The 20,346-nt window shown below is 39.7% G+C and overlaps 3 protein-coding genes across 9 annotated transcripts in view; 2 read left to right on the top strand and 1 right to left on the bottom strand.

The window, feature by feature from the left end:
- Positions 1 to 1,213: 1,213 nt before the first annotated feature.
- LOC139612622 (FXYD domain-containing ion transport regulator 5-like) lies at positions 1,214 to 7,280 on the top strand. 2 transcript variants are annotated; one of them, XM_071468344.1, is made up of 10 exons: positions 1,221 to 1,501; positions 2,957 to 3,002; positions 4,481 to 4,579; positions 4,834 to 4,977; positions 5,060 to 5,110; positions 5,732 to 5,806; positions 6,218 to 6,247; positions 6,329 to 6,403; positions 6,509 to 6,554; positions 6,965 to 7,280. In XM_071468344.1, exons 1-10 carry the CDS (start codon positions 1,445 to 1,447, stop codon positions 6,987 to 6,989), a joined length of 648 nt encoding a protein of 215 aa, XP_071324445.1. In that variant the 5' UTR covers positions 1,221 to 1,444; the 3' UTR covers positions 6,990 to 7,280. The 2 variants fall into 2 exon arrangements, with proteins under 2 accessions (XP_071324446.1, XP_071324445.1); XM_071468345.1 differs by lacking the exon at positions 6,218 to 6,247 and having other exon boundaries at positions 1,214 to 1,501.
- A 411-nt stretch (positions 7,281 to 7,691) lies between these two features.
- Positions 7,692 to 20,252, bottom strand: LOC139612623 (uncharacterized). 6 transcript variants are annotated; one of them, XM_071468350.1, is made up of 8 exons: positions 20,137 to 20,252; positions 14,594 to 14,654; positions 14,169 to 14,204; positions 13,230 to 13,262; positions 11,791 to 11,868; positions 11,599 to 11,667; positions 11,389 to 11,431; positions 7,692 to 10,124 (listed from the first exon to the last, which is right to left on the bottom strand). In XM_071468350.1, exons 2-8 carry the CDS (start codon positions 14,643 to 14,645, stop codon positions 10,079 to 10,081), a joined length of 357 nt encoding a protein of 118 aa, XP_071324451.1. In that variant the 5' UTR covers positions 14,646 to 14,654; positions 20,137 to 20,252; the 3' UTR covers positions 7,692 to 10,078. The 6 variants fall into 6 exon arrangements, with proteins under 6 accessions (XP_071324451.1, XP_071324452.1, XP_071324453.1 ...); XM_071468351.1 differs by lacking the exon at positions 20,137 to 20,252 and adding an exon at positions 18,651 to 20,046; XM_071468352.1 differs by lacking the exon at positions 20,137 to 20,252 and adding an exon at positions 18,771 to 20,046.
- LOC139612928 (IgGFc-binding protein) overlaps positions 19,366 to 20,346 on the top strand; it is a 34,283-nt gene continuing 33,302 nt past the window's right edge. The window contains exon 1 of the mRNA XM_071469087.1: positions 19,366 to 19,506. Within this exon, the coding sequence (XP_071325188.1) occupies positions 19,464 to 19,506 (43 nt within the window). The 5' untranslated portion in view covers positions 19,366 to 19,463. The remainder of the gene's footprint in view (positions 19,507 to 20,346) is intronic.

Below are 20,346 nucleotides of genomic sequence, written 5' to 3'. Positions count from 1 at the left end.
CACAGAAAGAATATTGTCTGATAGGGAAAAATAAAATTCCAAAATAAATTGTGTCATCATGTAAGTAAATAATCTACATGCCCAGTGATAGATGTTAACAAAAATGGAAAAAGGAGAAAATGATAAAGGATGGAAAATATTACATTTATAAATAGATTGTTGTTCCTCTAATCATTTTTGTTTACAAGCAGATTGTAAGTGGTCACTGATAACTTGTCATATTACATTTCATACTATAAATGGCTGGAAGCACAAGATAAAAGAGTATTATGCTGGAGGAATCCTCTTCACTTGAGTCAACACTATGTATATATTTTGCATCCAAAATCTTGAGAAAAACAATTTACAATTCCAGGAGGGTCAGGATGCAAGCTGTATGAAGGATGCTTATAATAAAGTGTCAACAATTTCTTTAGAGAAGCCATAGAAATGTGATAAACTGTGTGAGGACAAGCTCTGGACAAAGACTGTGCACTCTGCAAGTGTGGATGAATTGCAGGCTTTGTCTGCTGTAACAGTCTAGGTTTGTGCCTCTCAGATGGGTAATGCTGTTGGGTCACAACCACCCACAACAATCATGCAGCCTTGAAGCAAAAGTTGAAAAATCTGAAAAAAAAACCAAAAAAAAAAACATGGATATAGGTTACGTCACTGCATAACTGCAGTTCAGTGTGATAAATGGATGCCATTCTGTGGTAATATGTAATGGAGTTAGATGTGTTTACAAAAGAGATGTGGACTTTTTAATGAGATTTTACATAAATAGAGTGTGAGTTCTTGGCAGCAAAACAGAAGTTTCGAAATGTACTCAAGAAAAAAGTTGCTTCTTTCAAAGGTTGGCATTTCAAACTGAAGAGTAAATAGAACTCTGCAGCTACACATACAGTATGTCAGAACATGCTGAATGTCAGTGTGTTCAAGGGAGGATATTCAATAAACAACAAAGAAGCCGTATAATTAAAATGTCCACCAATATCTACTGCACCTTTTGAGCAAATGTAAATATGTCAACAATCTCTCATAACAACAGAGTAGTTCATGTTTTGTGTGTGAGACGGCAGATGGCAGATGGACCTGTGGACAGAAAAGATTGTATAAACATGGAAATAGATAGTCAGCCAGACAGGGTGACAGACAAGCAAACACACAGGTACAAAACCAGAGACACTGTATTGTAGGAAATACAGAAGTAAAAGAGGGACGACAAACCATCACTGTGGAGAGACAGCTGAACTACACACACAGATCATAGCGGAGGGAGTGAGAGAAAGACTGACAGCCGGAGAACAAGAAGGAGGAGGCCATGTCATGAGAAAGAGTGGGTGAGCGAAACAGAGTTCAGACAATTGGATGAGGAAGTAGTGATGATGAGTGCATGGGTGTGGTTGCTTAGCAGTTACCCCATCAGCCTTTCGGAGGTCACATACGGAGAAACGTATCGTGGATGATGAGGCCGTGGATACAACTCTGGACCCCAGCACCTCACAGGATGGATACTAAGGTAAGCATAATAGCCTGGTTGGATGACTAAATATCAGAGGGCTGAGGGGTGTTTTGGTGAAGCAGACTGAAAGGAGATTGATGGAGGATGACAGACAAACGGATGAACAGACAGAGACTGAGTGAGAGTGCTACATGTGACAAACAGGCAGGCGGGTCAGGCTAGGGGAAGGGAAAGATGCCTGTACAGCCCAGGGGAAGCAGGCCTCATCTTGACATATGCTCGGGAGTGAAATGTAGATTGGCATGACCTGCTAATCTGAGCTGTCACAGCTCATGACGGCCACAGACACTCACCTGTCACACCGCTCCAAGCCTGGAGGACGAGCTGCCACCAGAATAGGTCAAAGATCGAGATTCATTTTCTGCTGGGGGTGGATTTAAACGAGCCACTGGCCCAGAATCCAATCTGTCATCCTACCTGCCTTTGCTGTACCTGCTTGGCAGCTGTTGTTATTTGTATTGCTTAAAAAAAAAAAAAAAAAAAACATAACCATACAATACTGGGCAGGTTTTTTGCCTACTTTTATTTTTCTATAGTGTTTTGTTTCAAGCTCAGGTCGATATGTTGTGAGGGGGAAGAGGAAACATGTTTTCCTGCTGATTCAGAGAACGCTGCTCACCGGTACAAGATTTTCATTACATTAAAAAAGAATAGTTTTGACACATCCTCATATGCAAGTTTTTTAATTGATGACAGTAGCAAAGTAAAAAAAAAAAAAATGGAATGAAGTTTGATCAATTGTGCCACAAAGTTCCAAACATGCACGTGTGGGAGGATAGCTTACACAGTGTGCATCCCTGAACGCTCATTGTTTGACAAATGGAGAAAAAGCTGCAGTTATGATGTGTGTATCTTATAAAGTTTGACATTCAAAGTAAGAATCGGTTTTCTGTCATACTCTGCAAGGAGTGTGGGTGCCTGTGTGCTTGAGGAGGAAGGAGAAGTGGCCATGTGGTGCTAACCTCAATGAGTACATCTTCCTGTCTGGTACATTTGCAGTGTACAAAATGTTCCAGAACGAATTCTGTCTTGCTTCAATCATCTAAGCAGATCCTTTCATTTACTAGTTAGTGTATGTTTGCCTTGTACTGTTATCCTGGATAAACACTTGTAAGATCACTACAATGGCTGAAGAGACACTGTATAAACTAACTTGCTTTTTCTGTTGTGTCTTTTCTGTGTGCTAATGAGGAGACATTATGTCTGGATGTTGTGGGTCTGTGCCAATCCTCTACAGCAGATGCAGAGTGGCTGCATTTATGTGATCTGTCTTCATTTATGGAGTCACCTGTACGTCTTAGACAAAGTGGCTGAGGTCATTTAAATCTTGTGACCACAGTTTGTGTCAAAAATTGAAATACAATTTGCCACTTAATGGGATACAACCTGGTTCACTCTTTCAACATCATCTTTTCACCTCTTTTCCCAAAATGTTTTTCTTTTATCTTTCAGATCTATTTGGCCTCCTTGACCTTTTTCTTGTTTGTCATGTTTAAAGGTGAGTGCACAAAACTGTACTGGCTGAAGTCAAATGATGAGAGACAATGGGACTTTTGCTGAGGTAGGGAAGGTAGGCAGATAGCTAATGCAGAAATCTTGTCTTTGTGTTGCTTGTCTAAGTAGGTTTTCAGTGGAAAACACCTACTTGTACTTGACAGTTTTTGAGCAGTGAGCAGTTGTAGTGGGAGTATTTGGTCCAACTGCCACAAGAAACAACAATAAATTCACTGAAAACTCAAAAACAAACTTCGACAAGTGGCACAAGGTGAGATTACGCTTTATTGGAACAGTTAGGTTAACTGCCCCACCTCTGTTTAAGGGTAGAACACAGCAGCTTCTCACTGAGAGGTTTTCCAATAGAATTGGGGCTAGCTCTGCTGCAGTAAAGGTGGTGAAGGGTCATGAAGTCACAAAACTGGCACAAAACCATATCAGTTACATATCAGTATCTATGTAAGGTTTGCTAAGATACCATACGCTACTGTCCACACCAGACCAAATAAAACTGCCACAGTAAAACCCTTGTGTTAACTGAGTTTAGCGTTTGTGTTTTATTGCTTATGAGTCCAACATTTTATTTGTAAGAGGAAGAATGTGTTACTTCTTTTAAAAGTTAAATTGCGCCACTTGCTGCACCTGAACGGGATACGCCAGTGATTGAATAACTCCATAAAGGGACAGTAAAAGAAAAATCAGATGTCAAATATGTGAATGAATTGTGATGTAAATAAAAAAATGAGGCTTCCCTTCCTTTCTCATTTGATAATAACAGCCTGTGGACTGATTTCTATGTAAAGGATTTGGGACAAACTTTCCAGGAAAGTCCATCTTTATCTTAGGCCAAATCAGGGATACGCTCTCTAGAGCTCAGGCTATGAACATATAACTTTAATAAAAAAGGTTTAATACAAACAAAATCAGGGTTTCCATTTACATGCAATTTATCTGACACATCAAGACTTTAAGAAGAACAAATTTAAGCGCTGATGCATTTTTATAAAACATTACACCCTCAGTTAAGTCCCCTCATGTTCATTCATTAAAGTAGCTGGAATCACAGTATTAGCCCAGGAAAGTAGAGGGTTTGTAGAGCCTCAGCACTAATTGGAAGGTGTTGAGTGAGTAAACAGACAATGGCCTTACTGTCCAGTAGTCTTGCACAACAATCCAGCTCTGTTGTAGCCAGAGGTTTTGTAAGAGCCACTTCTTTGTAACTGTGCCGCACTACCCCACTCACAGGACTATTACTGTGACATACTCTCAATGCATCTGCAGGCCTCTCTCCCCTGCATGGCCAGACAAATTCTCAAGTCTGGTCTCTGCCAGATACATCACAGCATTGTTTGAGAAAGTCACTGGGATAAACAACACTGTTCTTTGTTCTTCCTGTAAAGTGTACAGTCTCGAGGCCTCACTATGAGGCTTCATCTGACTTGTGTTTTTTGGTGATTAAAATGTGTCTTTTTTCCCCCACAGTGTCAAAGGCTCAGCTTCTCGTAACCACAGATCAAATGGATTCTGTGAGCAAGTATACGGAAAACTTGAAAACAATGCCCACAGCTTTGACTCCCACTGGTACTGTACTCATGGCTATTCAGAGAAATACCATTTTGTAGACTTTGCAATCTTCAGACTATTTAATTTTTAGTAGTCTATCTCTAACTAATCTGTAATCTACTATCTATCTATCTATCTATCTATCTATCTATCTATCTATCTATCTATCTATCTATCTATCTATCTATCTATCTATCTATCTATCTATCCTATTTCAAAATGTCAGACATCTTTCAGCTTCATCAAATTCAGTTGTTTACTTGGTTTAACAGAAAGGAGAGTGGAAAGGCGAGTCACTAGAGATGTTGACTCCTCCCCAAGAACATCCGCTGCTGAACAGACCACATACCAGCACACTGGCACCAGCAACAAAGTGACAGACACCAACACAACATCAGAAATGAAGACTTCATCAGGTAATCTGATGTGCCATTAGCACAAGTAGCATTGGTAATTATAGTTTAATCTGATGTGATTTTTGTGGTTCTATCCCTTCAGTTCCCGAGGGGGAAACCACTGGACCACAAACAGTGTCCATGTCCACTTCAGGTACCAATCTTCACCCTCTCCCTCACTTGTTCAAACACCCAGTTGGTGGAGCCATTGAGTTTGGCTGGTAGATAGACTGTGAGCATTCAAGTAGGCTATAATGTCCCCGCACACCACTAGCAAAGGCTTACAGAAAGCTTCCCTATCATGAATGGAAACAGCTTTAAAACTAATTATGAGGTAATTAGAAAAATGTTAAACTCCCTGTCCTTGTTGAGATATATAGGGGAGTATTTCTGCTGCATTTTACAGCACTGGGGACAGAACTAGAGTGAGAGAGACAGAGAGAGCACTGATATGCTTTTAAGAGTGTTAGCCTAAATTTCCTCTGAGAGTCATCCCAGTGAAATATTCAGAGATTCAATTAAAAATGGAGTTAAACACAGGAATGTACCTGTAATTTAATAGGAAGTAATTATGCATGGACTTTATGGCAAAGATAAGGAGTCAATATGTCCCAGAAAAATGTGTTCTAATATATGGAAAGATGTTTTTACTTTATAAAACTGTGTATTGTGAATATTAGAGTTTATAAATATTAAATGCATAGGGGAAAAGCCAGAAAATCAAAAAAGCTGAGGAAACTAATGTTTTCACTTATTTTTTCATTTTTTTATTCAGCATCCACAGTGACATTCGCCCAATCCACAACTAAGAAAAGCACCAAAAGAGGCACCCATCAAGATTTTGCCTGGGGTAACTAAAAAAATTCCTGCTCCATAGTTACCTTAAATGCCACAGGCATTGTGTTTTTATTGTTATCTCAGGGCAGACTGACAGTATCACAATTCCCTGTCTTCCAAACAAAACCCTTGGCGGGGTGGTAGAATAGAGCACCTCACTTCCTCTCTTTCCAACAGATTAATGCTTGATTGTACCCTATGCAAGAAGAGATAAGATATTTGTGTCCTCGTGCTGTGCTGGCTTACCATAGATAAGTTTTTGATACACCATCAACAGCATGTCAACGGGGCCAGTAGATCTGTCATGCCATCCCTGACTGTTGTTCCCCGATGATCCTCTCTCTTTTTTCTTCCTGCAGACGCTTTCTGTGTTCAACAGTCAAACTTAATTCAATATTTTTCTTTCTACTTTTACTTCTTATAGAATCAAAGTTCGACAAAGATTTCACCTATGGTAAGAGGCTTAACTTGGCTGTGTATTTTCTGTTATCACCTGTGTCTATAGTTTAGTGTTTGACTTGTTTCATATGTCCAGATTATGAGTCCCTGCGCACAGCTGGACTGTCCATCGCAGCATTGCTCTTTGTCCTCGGCATAATGGTCATTAGCTGTAAGTATGACACTGAAAGCCACTTTTGTGTTTTGTAATGTCTTATAAGTGACTGTAATTATATTCAACCGCCCTTCTCACTCCCTTGCTTTTCTCTAACTGTAGGTGGCAAGGTCTGTCGGCTGCCCAAGTGTCACAAGAGGTCATCAAAGTAAGTATTTACAGTCATTGTATAGAAAGACAAACAAAGCTGACAAACAAAAGTGACAGAATTACAGTCTGTTGGGCTTGAGGGGTAGCTGTGCTTACATCATACTGCTAAGAAACTGCAGTCCAATGAGTTAAGTAATTTATATCACAGTCTACTGGAAGATATATGGCAAACAATCAGTCACATCAGACATAGTAGCACAGAATGCTGACTAAAATCTCTGTGATGATTAATAGATCAAAAAGATTATGATTAAGATATTTGTTGGGCGAAACCATAGCAGACCAACTGCAACAACTGCAAACCACATTGTTTGTTTTCCTTCCTGTGTTATATTTGTGTTTGATAAATAGAATTGATTTCTTAAATGGTGTTTGGGTCTTCAAATCTTGCATGTAATTATTTCCCAGGTCATACCGAGTGGTCCAAGGGTAAAGAGAGAGAGCATGTATACAGTGACCCAAGGACAGAACTGCAAGAAAACAGTCAGGAGTCCATCGGGTGGAAAACATTCAACCAACACCTGGCAACGTGTTCGTGTGCATGTGGACTGACTGTATGCTGCTTAGAAACAGTGTCATTAAAAAAACACTGAATAAACACAGAAAAACATGAATGCAGACAAGTGAGAAATGTGACATCATCACCTGCTTAATCTTTGCCAGAATTATTTCTATACTTCACAGACATGCACTAAAAAATTAAAGTGATTATCCTGGCAAATAATGAAGAGATGATTCATATTTTAATCACACCTTAAGCCATAAAGCAGGCTTGTTTCTAATGACCTTTGTATCTTATAACTGATAACACAGCCATAGGCAGTGTCTCACAGCCAGGATTATTATTAAAGGTTATGAAGACTAACCCCACAGCATCCCATATTTGACTGTCTCGCACGACACCTATGTTCTGTCGGGGTCTGAAAATGAAGCTCCGTCACCTCTTCCTCCTGCACACTCTCTACAATTTCAATCTCAGCAAAACCGTGATATTTAGTGAGGGGTGTCAAAGCCTCTTAGTGGCTCTATGCTTGTAAGTGAGTAAAGTCCTAGATTAAACAAGATCCACTAGCGCATTATATTTGCATCCATATGGCGTGAAAATGATGGAAACAACAAACTGGGAGAAACCAAACAAATTCTATAACAGATTTAATGGGATCCAAAGTTCAGCATAGCTCCATAATATAGTATTCAGTGTTCTACTTGCTATCAGAACAACCACAGCTGTGCAAACAGAATCAATTCTTGATATTCTCCTGCTGCAACAGTGTTCTTGCGAGATAAAAGTTCATGTATTACATACAGTACTTTGGAAAATATTATACGGAGAAAAACCACTGTGAATGAATGTCCTTGGCACAAATAATCTGTGTTAATCTGCATACACAAGTGCATATAAACATATTTAACATTAAGACCAAATTTAAACATTTTTGCTGCAGTATGACACTGAATAATACAAATATTATACTCAAATAATACTCCCATCCACCACAACTTTTATACACAATTTATGTGTATTTTAAAATGAATTTAATGAACAGTCGAGAGAAGACATTGCCCTTTAAACTTAACAAGTATATTAAAAAAAAGACAATTTAGCCAAATATTTTTTTTTCCATCAAGAGACACAATGAAAACGCATAGCTCAGAAAATTTGTAAATACATATACAATATATTAATATATTACATTAAAAGCTAGAATAACTACATATGGACACTGAAAAAGTATCAGCCATTTAAAAAAAGAAAGAAGCATAACCTTTTCCCACATACATCACACTGAGATAGACAGAATCTCAGTACTTACATTTGTTACAGTAGATTTACATGAGTAGTGTCACAACACAGAGGTGTTACAAATTAATAAGAGAGAAGATTTTGGTTACATGTTTGGGGCAGAGTGGACCAAATACTGTATTTCTTTTTGGGTCTGTTTACTTTCTCCATCTGAGGAAAAGTATTCAAAGACAAGACTGCTACATTCCAATGTTGTTGCACTGTGGTTTGTTTGACAGAAATGTGAGTAAATGTAAAGGGAATATGAGTAAATAGGAAGAGACAGACTAAACAAACATAAAAAAAACTGAAATGTTTAATGCTGCAATTTTTGTCCAATTGTCCTGCCTTTGAAATGCTGGCACCTTTTTCAGGCTTATTTCGCAATGCTACGCTTTTGAGAAATAACACACTGCACACACAGAGCTCAAATATGAACAGTAAAACAAATGCACTAACAATATTCACAACTGCCAATCTGCTTGTCATTGTTTAAATAAACTAGGATGCATCATTTTTAAGACACTGCAGCACAGACCTGTAGTCCCTGCACACTCTGATGAAGACATAACTGGCTGGATTGGAGCCAGTGTTTAACCATTCCCAGTGTTGCTGACTCCATAATAAGAGCTCCTCATGAAGCCACAAATGAAAAACTGACATGTTGAACAGAGGTATGTCCCCTTCCCCTGGCAAAGTTCCCCTCTCTGTATCAGAGCAAATAAGGCAACCAGTGCCTCGGGTTCTTTGATAGAAAGCTTTCCTTCACAGGGCATGATTGATTTTCATTTAAATGAAAATAGAGAAGCCATCATGCTTTGTATAAACAAAGGAATTGCTAGTATTTCACCAATCATCCCCAACGCTTTATTAGATTCGTGAGATTTTATCCCTCCCTCACATCCAGCTTCTCTCTGCCAGTGTGTGAGGCATTAATCTAACTCTCTACAACATTCACAGAGCTATTTACAATCTGCAAGACTGAAGTGAAAGCCTTTCTAAAGGAAAAAGAGAGGTGGATAAGAAAACATCATCATTCATGGCAGTCGATTAATTTGCTGCCTTGCAAGGCAGTGTTCACACTGGCTATTTCCACTCGTTTCTTTTTACTGAGGTTGAGAAGAGGGGGAACAGGTTTTTATCTTCCTATTGCACTGCCTCCTGTCACTCCTAATGGGCCGGGAACAGAAGATGTCAGACAAGTGAATAGGAGAACGAAGTGAGCACTGGGCTGGCTTTGTGTGGATTAGCATGGTTTGTCTCACTCAACCACCATTTCACAACGACAGGTCTGCTCCATACACCAAATCAAATGCAAATACAGTTTCGCTGCATAGCTGGTGGGAATAATTTCTTGTTTCAGGTAGTAAAAAAAAAAAAGGGGGGGGGGGGGCTCTGGCTGTGCTAAATTATCCCTTTTAACAAAAGAAGCTTTAAGCCATATTCACTGGCTTTGATTTAGATTCCTCAAATAGAATCCAATTAGAAGGTTTGAATGTGTTCCAAATGTGTTTGTGGAGTACAAATGACAGGGACAAAGACAAACATATACAACAGTTAAAAAAAAAACAAAAACATATTGCATATTTATCGATAGGAGCAAGCAATAAACTGAACGGTGAGAAGCAGGCTGTTGTGCAAAGAAGTGTAACTGTCCTGAGTCATAAGAGGAGATGACATAGCCCAGTGCAATGCTCCTCTCTCTCTCCTGTGTTATAGAACTGCAGCTCCACCAGGAACTAGACGGCCCCTTTCTGGTCCTGCTCTGTAGGCACGGAGTAGACCCTGAAGAAAGAATGGGGAGGGCAAGACATAAGTATGTCATCTTTAAGATATTTTTAGGCTCATTCTCAGTTTGTTAGCAGAAAGACACAAGAAGCATCCCTGTGTGTTCTGAATTCAGGAAACGGCACGTCTTGCCTCATGCTGCAGAGCTCTGACAGGTGCACAGTGACTGCATCGCCTCAAAACACAGCTCATCCCCAGGTGGGACTTATAAAGCTGGCAAGGAACTGTTGATCCAACAAGCCAGAGGTTGCTGTGTGATTAAGCCTCTTTTCAGCAGAGCGATCAGTCAGCACCAAACACTTGCCAGAGCTGACTGCAGCCTCGAGAGGCAGCCAGTAATCCCGTGGAGGAATTTAACCCTTGCAGATTGACTTGGGTGTCTGCTTCACAATGGCAGTTCTCCGACTGCTTGAAGATCTCTACAGACTAATACAAACTCTGTAACCTCTCTGACCCAACCTGCAGGTCATGTAGTACTGCTCACAAGAACAAAAGGAACTGATTACCCTGCAGAAAGCCTTCATAGAGCTAACAGTGGCTAAACAAGCAAAGTGTGGAAGGGAGGCAAAGTGCAAAGAGAGAACATCTCTTTGTATAACTGGTTTAGGCTGTTCTGCTGTCTGATTGCTTGTGGCAGATTGTTGTCATGACGCCAGGATCATGTTTACAGGCTTGTATTATTCCTGAGTAGAGTCATCTCCTCAGACCTAAGTTCATGAGGTAAGCTTTGGAACAAGTTAGGTCCTGTCCCATTCGGTCATACAGACCCAGCGGCACTGTCTTACAGCTATTGTTGATGCTAAGATGGAAAGGGTTCAAGGTGGGGAGTGGTGGCAGTGCAGGACCTCAGGCTATAGTACTAATTGCTGTACAAGTACAGGCAGGCTCAGGTGGGTGGATGCTGGTTGCGTTTTGCCACCTGATTCTTTATTTTTTTCTGGTTTTAATGCTGACAAGTTGGATGAAGTACGACAAATTGGCAAGGCAGCAGAAAGGCTGTTACCCACCAGACTGGTTCTGTCACCTGCAGGCTGACTTGTTGTCAAATGGAACATGCATGTGTTCGTAAGACAAAGATAGACAGATACAGTATGCGCAATGGCTGTACAAAAAAATAAGTGTTTTCCACTTGTTGTGTGTGAAATGAAGTACATAAAAAAATAAATATGACAGCATACTTCAAACCCCACTAAAAGAACTACAAAAGAAGAAGACTTTTCAATCAAATATCCATGTTGTAAATGAAGAAACTTGACCTTACCCTTGCTGTCGACTGTGAATGCGGCGTTTTATTAACACTATGGCTGCAAGGGGAAAAAAATGGAAAAAGGTCACAGCTACACAGGAGAAGAGTTCATATTTGCTTAGGTTTAAACAGGAGGGCTTTAAAGCAGTGCATTTGTCAACTGTGGGAATGAAACATTTCGCGACATGATATCTGGAAAAAAAAAAAAAAAAAAAGCATACTTACTGACTATCGCTGCAACTGAAAGAGCCACCACAGCTACAGCTACGACGATAATGATCAGGGTGAGCTGATCTAAAAGACAAAATGTGAAAGAATTAAGTGTATTGAACAAGCAGTGGTAAGTGGATTTAGTAGATACCAGTGTATGATTTTATGAATCCTTCATACATATTGATCTATTGATACTTTTCTAACCTGACTTTTCTTCTTCACCTGTAGTTTTACCTACAACCGTTGAGTCACGAGAATGTTTGCTTTGAACTTCCGGAGACCCTTGAACAAGAGAGCAAAGAGAAGTTATGCTGAATTCAGGTGTAATGTGTAATGTGTATTTCAACCCCCCCACATTACATTTACTTCTGTTGTACTTATTCTACAGAGGACAACAATACCACCAAAAGTCTTGAATTTTCAGTGAGTTACAAGCCTAAACAAATGTTTAAAGGTTTCAATAGACAATTGAAGTCATTAAAGGAATGGTTTATTACAATTTGGAAAATATGATTATCTGTTTTCTTGCTGAGCGTAATATGAGAAGATTGATACCACTCCACCCTGTAAAATAACTTCACTTAGTTTAGCTATCTTGGCTCTCTCTACAAGCAACGAAGGCCACCGACCGACACCTAAGCTCATTAATGAACACACTTGTTTGTTCAATCTGTACAAGAACCAGAGTTTGCCTGGCCAAGAGCAGCTTGGTGCAAAAACCACAGTAAAACCACAATTTGTGTTTTGTTTTTTCACTTTTTGTATGGATTAAATAAACAAGATACAACATGCTAATTAGTGAGCTTCAGACGTAGTGGTAGGTAGATTTTGTTACATTTGGACAGAGCCAGTTAAGCTATGACCCTGTTTTCAGTCTTTGTCCTAAGCAGGCTAACTGACTTCTGCCTGTAGCTTCATACAAACAGACATTAGATACATTAGAGAGGTATTCATTTTCTCATCTAACTCTCAGGAGGAATGTGAATAAGCATATTTCCCAAAATCTAGGACTACTTCTTTAAGTCTTGCAGATAATCATTTTGATTTGTGTATGGCTTGAATCATTTAAAATGGACTTGAGGAAACTTACAAACATATATGGAATTTAGTTCAATTTTATGTGCTTGTGCCTACAGAGGGTTGAGGCTTCAGAGGAATTGTAGCTCTTTGCAGAGAGGCTGCTTCACCAAGAACCGACACAGTGCAGCCCTGTTCTAAACAGATCTGTAATTCTATCAGATGTCAATCAAAGCGAAGATGAGGAGTGACAGAGAGAGGCGTGGGGAGAGAATGAGAATGCCAATGTTGATTAGCTGACCGGCAGGATGGTGGAGATGTGGACGTGTTCATTGGCCTTTCGGCAGAATCCACAGGGCCCCTCCAGGGAGCTAATTGATTCCATTCAGGGCTTAATGGTTGGGAGGAGGGAAAGCCAACAGGGGCCACAGCCCTTCACATGTCTCGCTGGACTAGAATGCCCTATCCATAATGCGGACTTACTGACAACAATTACAAAGGCCATAACCTTCACATACTCTCCTCTGGACAACTGCTATTACAGTGTTTGTGGGTGTGACGCAGAAGAAACTAACAAATCGTACTGCCCTCCCATCCACTCTTGGGAACTAAAGTAATAAACTCACCAGCTTTCCCATAAAGATCCTCATCATCCATATCTGTAAGATAAGAAGAAATTACTTGCTTGTGGTACAGAAAAACATGCTTCTCAATTGTGAGCATTTTGGCACATAATAATAGTGTAATAATTCTTCTACTGTATACTATAACAGTCAGGATATAGATACCTCTAATGTTTTAGCAACAATATTGATTGAGGGTTTATGAAGTCAGTTTAGGGCCAAAAGATCTGAGAGAAAAAAAAAAAAGAGCTACAAACAAGAATCAATATTGCACAAGAAATCGAAACTGTATGATGCAATAACAAAACTTAAAACAAGAAAACCCCACCCATTGAGCGAAATGACCAAAACTGTGACTAAATACAAAAACTCTGAATGAGGAAGGGAAACCATTAAGTTAGAAATAGGAGAGCTGCAGGTGTGCCACACCAAGTCGTGCAGCTCCTGTTGTGCACTTGGTTAAAGTGAGTAGAAATGTACTGCGAGAGGTTTTGTTTTCCCTGTCCAGCAGGTTGCATTATTAATGTAGGTCAATTATTCTATTTGACATGAAATTCATGTTCATGTTCATGTCAACAAACATGTCTGTTGTGACCCCTGACATCTGTTAATGACTTCATACATGGCCTAAGGGACCTGCTAAGCTTAGCTGAAGTTAAAACACAGACAAAATATTGGAACTGACAGTAATTGTACAAGAAACATGTAGAGGCAAGCAAAGGACCTGAGAACGAAAATTACAGTGTTAATTCCTTTCAAAACAAATTAACAAAATACATTCTTTGTTGATGCATATGGACGTCATCTCTCAGCTGAGTTAAATCAATTTTATTTGATTTATTTGAGTCAGACTTTTTAGCCCTAAAGTGACTTCAAGCAGGAACCAGTTATATTCCCCTGTTGATAGCCTTCCTTATTTTATACAAAAGATCAATGACATACCATCATCAGCTGATCCTTCGCTCTCTTCTGACAAAGCTGCAAAAAGATAGAGAGTAAGAATACACTCACAATACAATAGGTACAGTATGGCTACGGTAGGTTTCACGGTAGCTACATTTGAATTTAGTGTATTTGGTGGAGTCTATCTGCTGCTCTCTTCTGCTATACAAAGAAAGTAAAGCGATGAGAATATTGCGTCTAATTTCACTGCTTCCCTTTAATGTTACTCTTATACGTGCCAACACTTTCTTTCACTGTAGCACCTTCTCTTTCAGGTGGTCGTATAATTCAAAAGGGAGTGCATACATTAATCCTGTTGCACACAGCTCAGACAGTGCTCATACACAGGTAGGTGAGAAAAACGTAGCGCATAGACCCTGATTAGATGTTTATCACCTGAAAGCGTCACAGAGATGAGAACATACCAGTAGCGGCTGGCAGCAGCAGCAGCAGACACAGGAACAGCAATCGCATCATCTTCAAATGCTGTGGAGAGGGGGGAGAGAAACCAAGTTAAAAATATCTGCTATTAATATTCAGAGCCATTGATGTGTGTGAAATCTTGGTGTTTTGGTTTAGAGATAGAGTGTGATGGAAAGCAGAACCGCTGTCTATTATTGGGGCTTGTCTGGCACTTTGAGTTTCAGGATCACATACTGCTAGTCACTGGAAACTACAAATTCCAAACGAACCAGTCTTTGAGCTGTTTTAACTGGTTGGTTTATAAGTATGCATGCAAATCTAGATTGCAATCTGAGGTGGGTGAAGGCAAGAAGGTCAGTGAATGACAACCTTATTTCCTCTAGTGCTCAGCAGAAAAACTGTTGAGATTTCTGTCACGTCAGCTGGCAACAAGTGTCTATTCAACATTTTCCCCTCTTTGTGTAAGGCCCAGGTACCATGTGAGGTGTTGAGAAACATAAAAAGTGTCCAATGATGCTGCCCACTAGTAAAACAAAAAGAACTCAAATCATTTTTTTTTTCTCTATTTTTATATTGTTTCCTGCTAAGTAATATTCTTGTCATGCTAATTGTCAAAGAAAAAGCATAAGCTTGGTTTAACGTATGCACCAACTTTATCTCATTAGGAAAACATGATGATAAACTTATACTGACCGGGACTTCTTTTTGTGTGTTGTTCTTCTTCTTACGGAAAAATGCCACAACTTCCTCATGGCACAGCCCCAAAACAAACCCTACCTCCGCTCCCCATCACCAACCCATAGATGTGAAACGCAGATGTTCTTGGCCTGCCAAACAAAGCCCCAGCTGTATCCAACACAATATGAATGTTGATATTTTTAAAATGGGGAAACATGGGAATGACCTCTCTTCTGATAGAGATCCCGGACGATGTCTCGGTGGTCGGATTTAGCAACTGAACTTGGCATGGGATCAGGAGCCAAGTCACTCATGCAATGTTTGATTTTGTACATAGAGGGAACTCTCCTATTGACCTTTCTGCCAAATGTTACACTATGGCCACCTCTTCATTGTTAGCCATGCCCATTGTGTCCTTGTTTCCTCCATAATTAATGACTCTGTGAAAAGAACTGAAATGACCCGCATTGTTAAGGTGCTGATCATCAAACAGGGCTCTGAGGGACAGCAGCAAACCTCTAAACACCCACACAGCAGTTGCCGACTTACTGTTTCCTACTTATTACTACAATTTAAGGAAGTGGATTATGCTCAGTACATGGCGAGTAGATTCCAATTACCATATTTGGTGAATGGAAATGAAAAAACAAGAGGCGAGGGAATTGAGAGTGGAAACAGGACACTCCTCACCATCAATTAATTCTTTTAATAAGGTTTTTGGCACTTTTATGAAAGACTTAGGCGTCATGAATCTGTCCATACACTCTAATCTTATCTATAAATGCTGCCATGGTAGATGATCTCTTCAAACCTTCATGCGAGACTAATGTCTACCCTGTAGGGCCGCAAAGGAATGAGTATGACCCAGTCCACAACAAGATTATCTTCATGCTAAATTAGCAGAACAGCATCAAGCAGTATTTTGGTTGACTATATTGGAAAAAGATGTTAATCACACAACTGAGGCTGATTGGGGAGGGAGTGTAGTGTGGGCTGTTCTGGCCTCCTGAATAGCTGCAGTAAATCTCCAAACACAAATAACCTAAGAAGCTGCAAATAAAACCCCCTTCTGTATCCAATTTGCTTTTCAGAGTCACTTTGGGTGAAATAATAAGCTGATCCAATTTGGAAATATTTATCAACCCAGTCCACTGCCTCTGTATTAAAGTGGCTCCTGACGCCTGCATTATTTTCCAAATTGGGTAATATATTCTTGTACATTTGAATACCAATTGAATTTGTCTTCAAAACTAGAGCCAGTTTGCAACATATAAGATCCAATGGTTTGCTTATTAAGTAGACAGGCCAGCTGCCTCCTGGCTGGAAATGCAAAGATCATTGACGCTAAATGTAGAAATCTACAAATCAAAAAAACTGGAGAGCTGGGCTGGAAGAAAGGCATATACAGTACTGTTGCTGGAGGGTGGATGAGTCTTGTTTTTGTTCTATTTTCCCCAGTGCAGTTTCCCACTGACAGGATTAACCCTGAACCTCATACCTGTCTGGTCAGGCCAGCCAACAGAACACCTAAATCTTGTTTACCAGGTTTAAATTTCAATGATGAACACAACTTTCAGCTCCTTCTAACCCACCCAGAACAATCTATATCAACAAAATACACACATACAAACAGAGGTTTACTCCATGAACATAAACAGGACTACATGCAGAGACGCAGACTACCTCTTTCTTATCGGCTTGCACAGATAACAACCCTCTGCTCAACCACTGTGCATGTCTGACAAGACTTTGACACCACCACTGATAGGTATCACTAACATGCAAAGATATCCGAATTACTGAGTTTATAGGAAAAGAGATACAAGCAGGAACATTTGAGAGAAAAAAGAAAGAAGATAGCAAAGAAAAACTTTATGATTATTGTGAAGATGTGTCAGAGCTGAAAAAGAATTGCTCTAAAAAGAATGAGCAGCACAACAAGAGAAAAGAGTGAGAGAGGAAGGGGAAAAGCACTCAGATCATTTGTTATTCATTGCCATTCAATTTTATAAAAGTGGTAGCTTACTCTGCTTCGGTGAAGAGAGAAAATATTCTTATTGAAATGTTTACTCAACTCTGCCATCTCTACAGCAGCTGTTTATCTAAGAGAGGTTGATGCAAATCCATTTTTTCTGTAACATAACACACTCTTCTATGCCACTGGACTGCAAACAAAGTAACAAGGAAACTAATAATAAAATAAAACAAAAATAAAGCAAAACTCACAGTACCTCAGTTGGTGCGATGCATATGAGTGAGCAATCCACCATTGATAAATAATGAGTCTGAAAACTAAGTAGTTACTTCCAATACCAATTGCTTGTGGGTGTCTTGTTGAGCATCAGGCCAATAAAACCAGCAGTAAAACAACTAAAGAGGATATGAGTGTGTGTCTGACAATGGCAGCTGCCTTAGAGACGCATATCCTGTATTTGCCTCTCTCTCTCTCTCTCTCTCTTTCTCCCTCTCTCTCCATGTGTGTGTGTGTGTGTGTGTGTGTGTGTGTGTGTGTGTGCAGAAACATAAAACCTGTTAACACACACAAGAATGAGCAAATTCTATGGTTGCACCGAAATGTTGGCATTTTCAGCCTCTGCTGTGACCAAAACAGCAACGATCTGATTCAGGATATACAGCACACTGGGCACGTACACCTCAGGTTTGCTTTTTATCAGATGGAGACAAAGCTGTTGTTTTCTGTTTTGTTAACAGCACTATCACAAGACCTATCCCAGACACACTGAGGGTTTGCACAGCCCAATCTATCTGAAATGCAGTCTCACCACTTCTCCAAGAAACAAGTAACACAAAATGTTAAAAAAAAAAAAAGAAAACTCAGCAAAGATGATGTGTGAAGAGCTCAACAAAGATTTTGGTGCCCTCGCTTCACCCTGACCCTCCCTGGGCAAACAACAGCAGAATAACACTTTGTTATTTATTGACTAATATTTAGGTCAAAAAATGCACACGTTAGTAAATATGGCAATCTTAGCCCACACACACACACACACACACACACACACACACACACACACAGGAAGTGAGATAAGGGGTGTTAGTGTGCCAAGTAATTTTTTTTTTTTTTACATTTACAGCACCCTCACCTTTGTAACCTGCTTCCTTCAGGAAGAAGTGAACACATTTGAATGGATGAAATCAAAATGTCACATGCACATGTCACTGTACAACAAACGGAACCGCTGTTGTTTAGAACCAAAATATCTCCGCATGAGTTACACACTGAAAAATATGAGGAAAGGAAAAAGCTTCGCTGCAGGTATATTAAGTATCATTATATTACTATGCTCATGAGCCAACAAAAAAGTCCATTAATGGTAATTTTGTATTTGCCTGTTAACATTTAAAATATCAATAACCTACCAACCCAGGAGAGAGCCAGTTCTGTTGATAAGTGTGTACTCCTTCTGTTGAAATTATGGTTTTAAAATAGTTTTCTTGTGTCTCTTTCTCCGCCTCTGCCCTGAAACTTGACGCACTCACCACAGCTGTATGTCAGTGTCTCAGCAACGCAGCGGCGCCGACTCCTTCACAGGAAACGCCGTCAGCTGCTGTGCGGGCTAAGTTCAGAGTAATTTTATTTCTCATCTACAAGGGGATTCACAGCCACCTCATTCACGCTTAACAGCCCCTCAGCTTTTGCCACTCAGTTCAGTTTTTGCTACTGCGGAAAATACCTCCGTGTTTCTGTCCAGAACTGCTGTTTGGTTTCCTGAAAATGATAAGGGGTAGGCCTACTGACGGTAGATCTGGGCATGAATTAATTCAACTAATATAAAGAAGGTAAGGGAAAGTTGCCACAATTTTGGGTGAAGTTGAATAAGGATTGGTGATTAATTTTTAACTGAACTGGACTGAAATTACAAGTGCCACTGGAAGATGTGGTAGTTAATGATAGTGTAGATCACCTGGCAGGTGCTGCCTAATTAGTCCTCTACTGATGACGTCTACACCATATAACTGAGGGGTTGATATCGGCCTTACTAAGCACAGGTATACTAATTGGCCATCTTTACCGTTGCGCTCCCTCTTTCTGGCAGTGTGTTGCTAGCTTTATCAATAGCTTTCGAAACTGGCTGTTTTCCCATGCAAAAAGCCTGTAATTTATCAGTTGGAGTGAAAACAAAATCGATAAGTTTGTTCCATCCATGTAAGTTTCCTTGTTAAAGTGCCGTAATGCAGTTTGTACTGCTGCTCCAGTTGTGCGTCCTTGGACTTGGTAAGTGTTATGGTTTGTAAGCTATTGTTTTTAAGCGTTGGGCTGTTATTAAACTAGATTCAAATATTATTTGCATACACTTACGTATAATCCGACTTTTTTTTTTTTTCAGCATGTTAGTTCTTTCGTCACTCCAGTTTTACACTCATCCCTGCTCTCTTGCACCACACTTGCATTAGCATTATTCCTCTTTCACCTGCATCACTCAAGTCTCAACAGTTCTGCTGTCTATCTTGAGAAGTTCTATTTGTCTAGTTTTGAGTGATGAATAGGGTGTGGCTATGTCTCAGCCCTTGGAACAACAAAAGACACTAATCTGTACCCTGTTAAAAGGAATTATAGTTAGTAATTGGTGTATTGAGAAATCTTAAGTTGCCTTTTTTTTCTGCATTGTGATAGCATTATTGTATATAATTGAACCACCATCACACCAACAGTTTCTCCTTTGTTACAATACTCCTGCAGTGACTTAGAATACATGATCCTTTTTGATTTGTTTCATATTAACTTTTGCTGCTATTTGCAATGACAATCAATACAATATAAGCTTGTGTTAAAGATCAACCTGTAAGAAATTGTACAATAGTTTTATGCAAGTAACCCAGAATACAAGCTGAAAAGTAAACTTACATTTAAATGAGCTGTTGTTTAGAATTGTCTCTCTACACTGCTGCTATGTTGTTGCTCCCACGCCAAGATCCTTGTTATCATGGAAACTGCCAGAGTGAGTGTGCACGTTTTTAATACAGTGCACTCAGTCAGGAACTAGGAACTATGTTCTTCATTGGCTGCTGAGCTTGTTGAAATCTGACACCACCTGTGTTATCTGTTACACAAGTA

This window comes from Trachinotus anak, unplaced genomic scaffold, assembly GCF_046630095.1.
Source record: "Trachinotus anak isolate AG129_WGS33_773 ecotype Australia unplaced genomic scaffold, CSIRO_AGI_Tana_v1 ptg000032l, whole genome shotgun sequence".
NCBI classification, from domain to species: Eukaryota; Metazoa; Chordata; class Actinopteri; order Carangiformes; family Carangidae; genus Trachinotus; species Trachinotus anak.
This window is presented reverse-complemented; position numbering and strand designations above follow the sequence as displayed.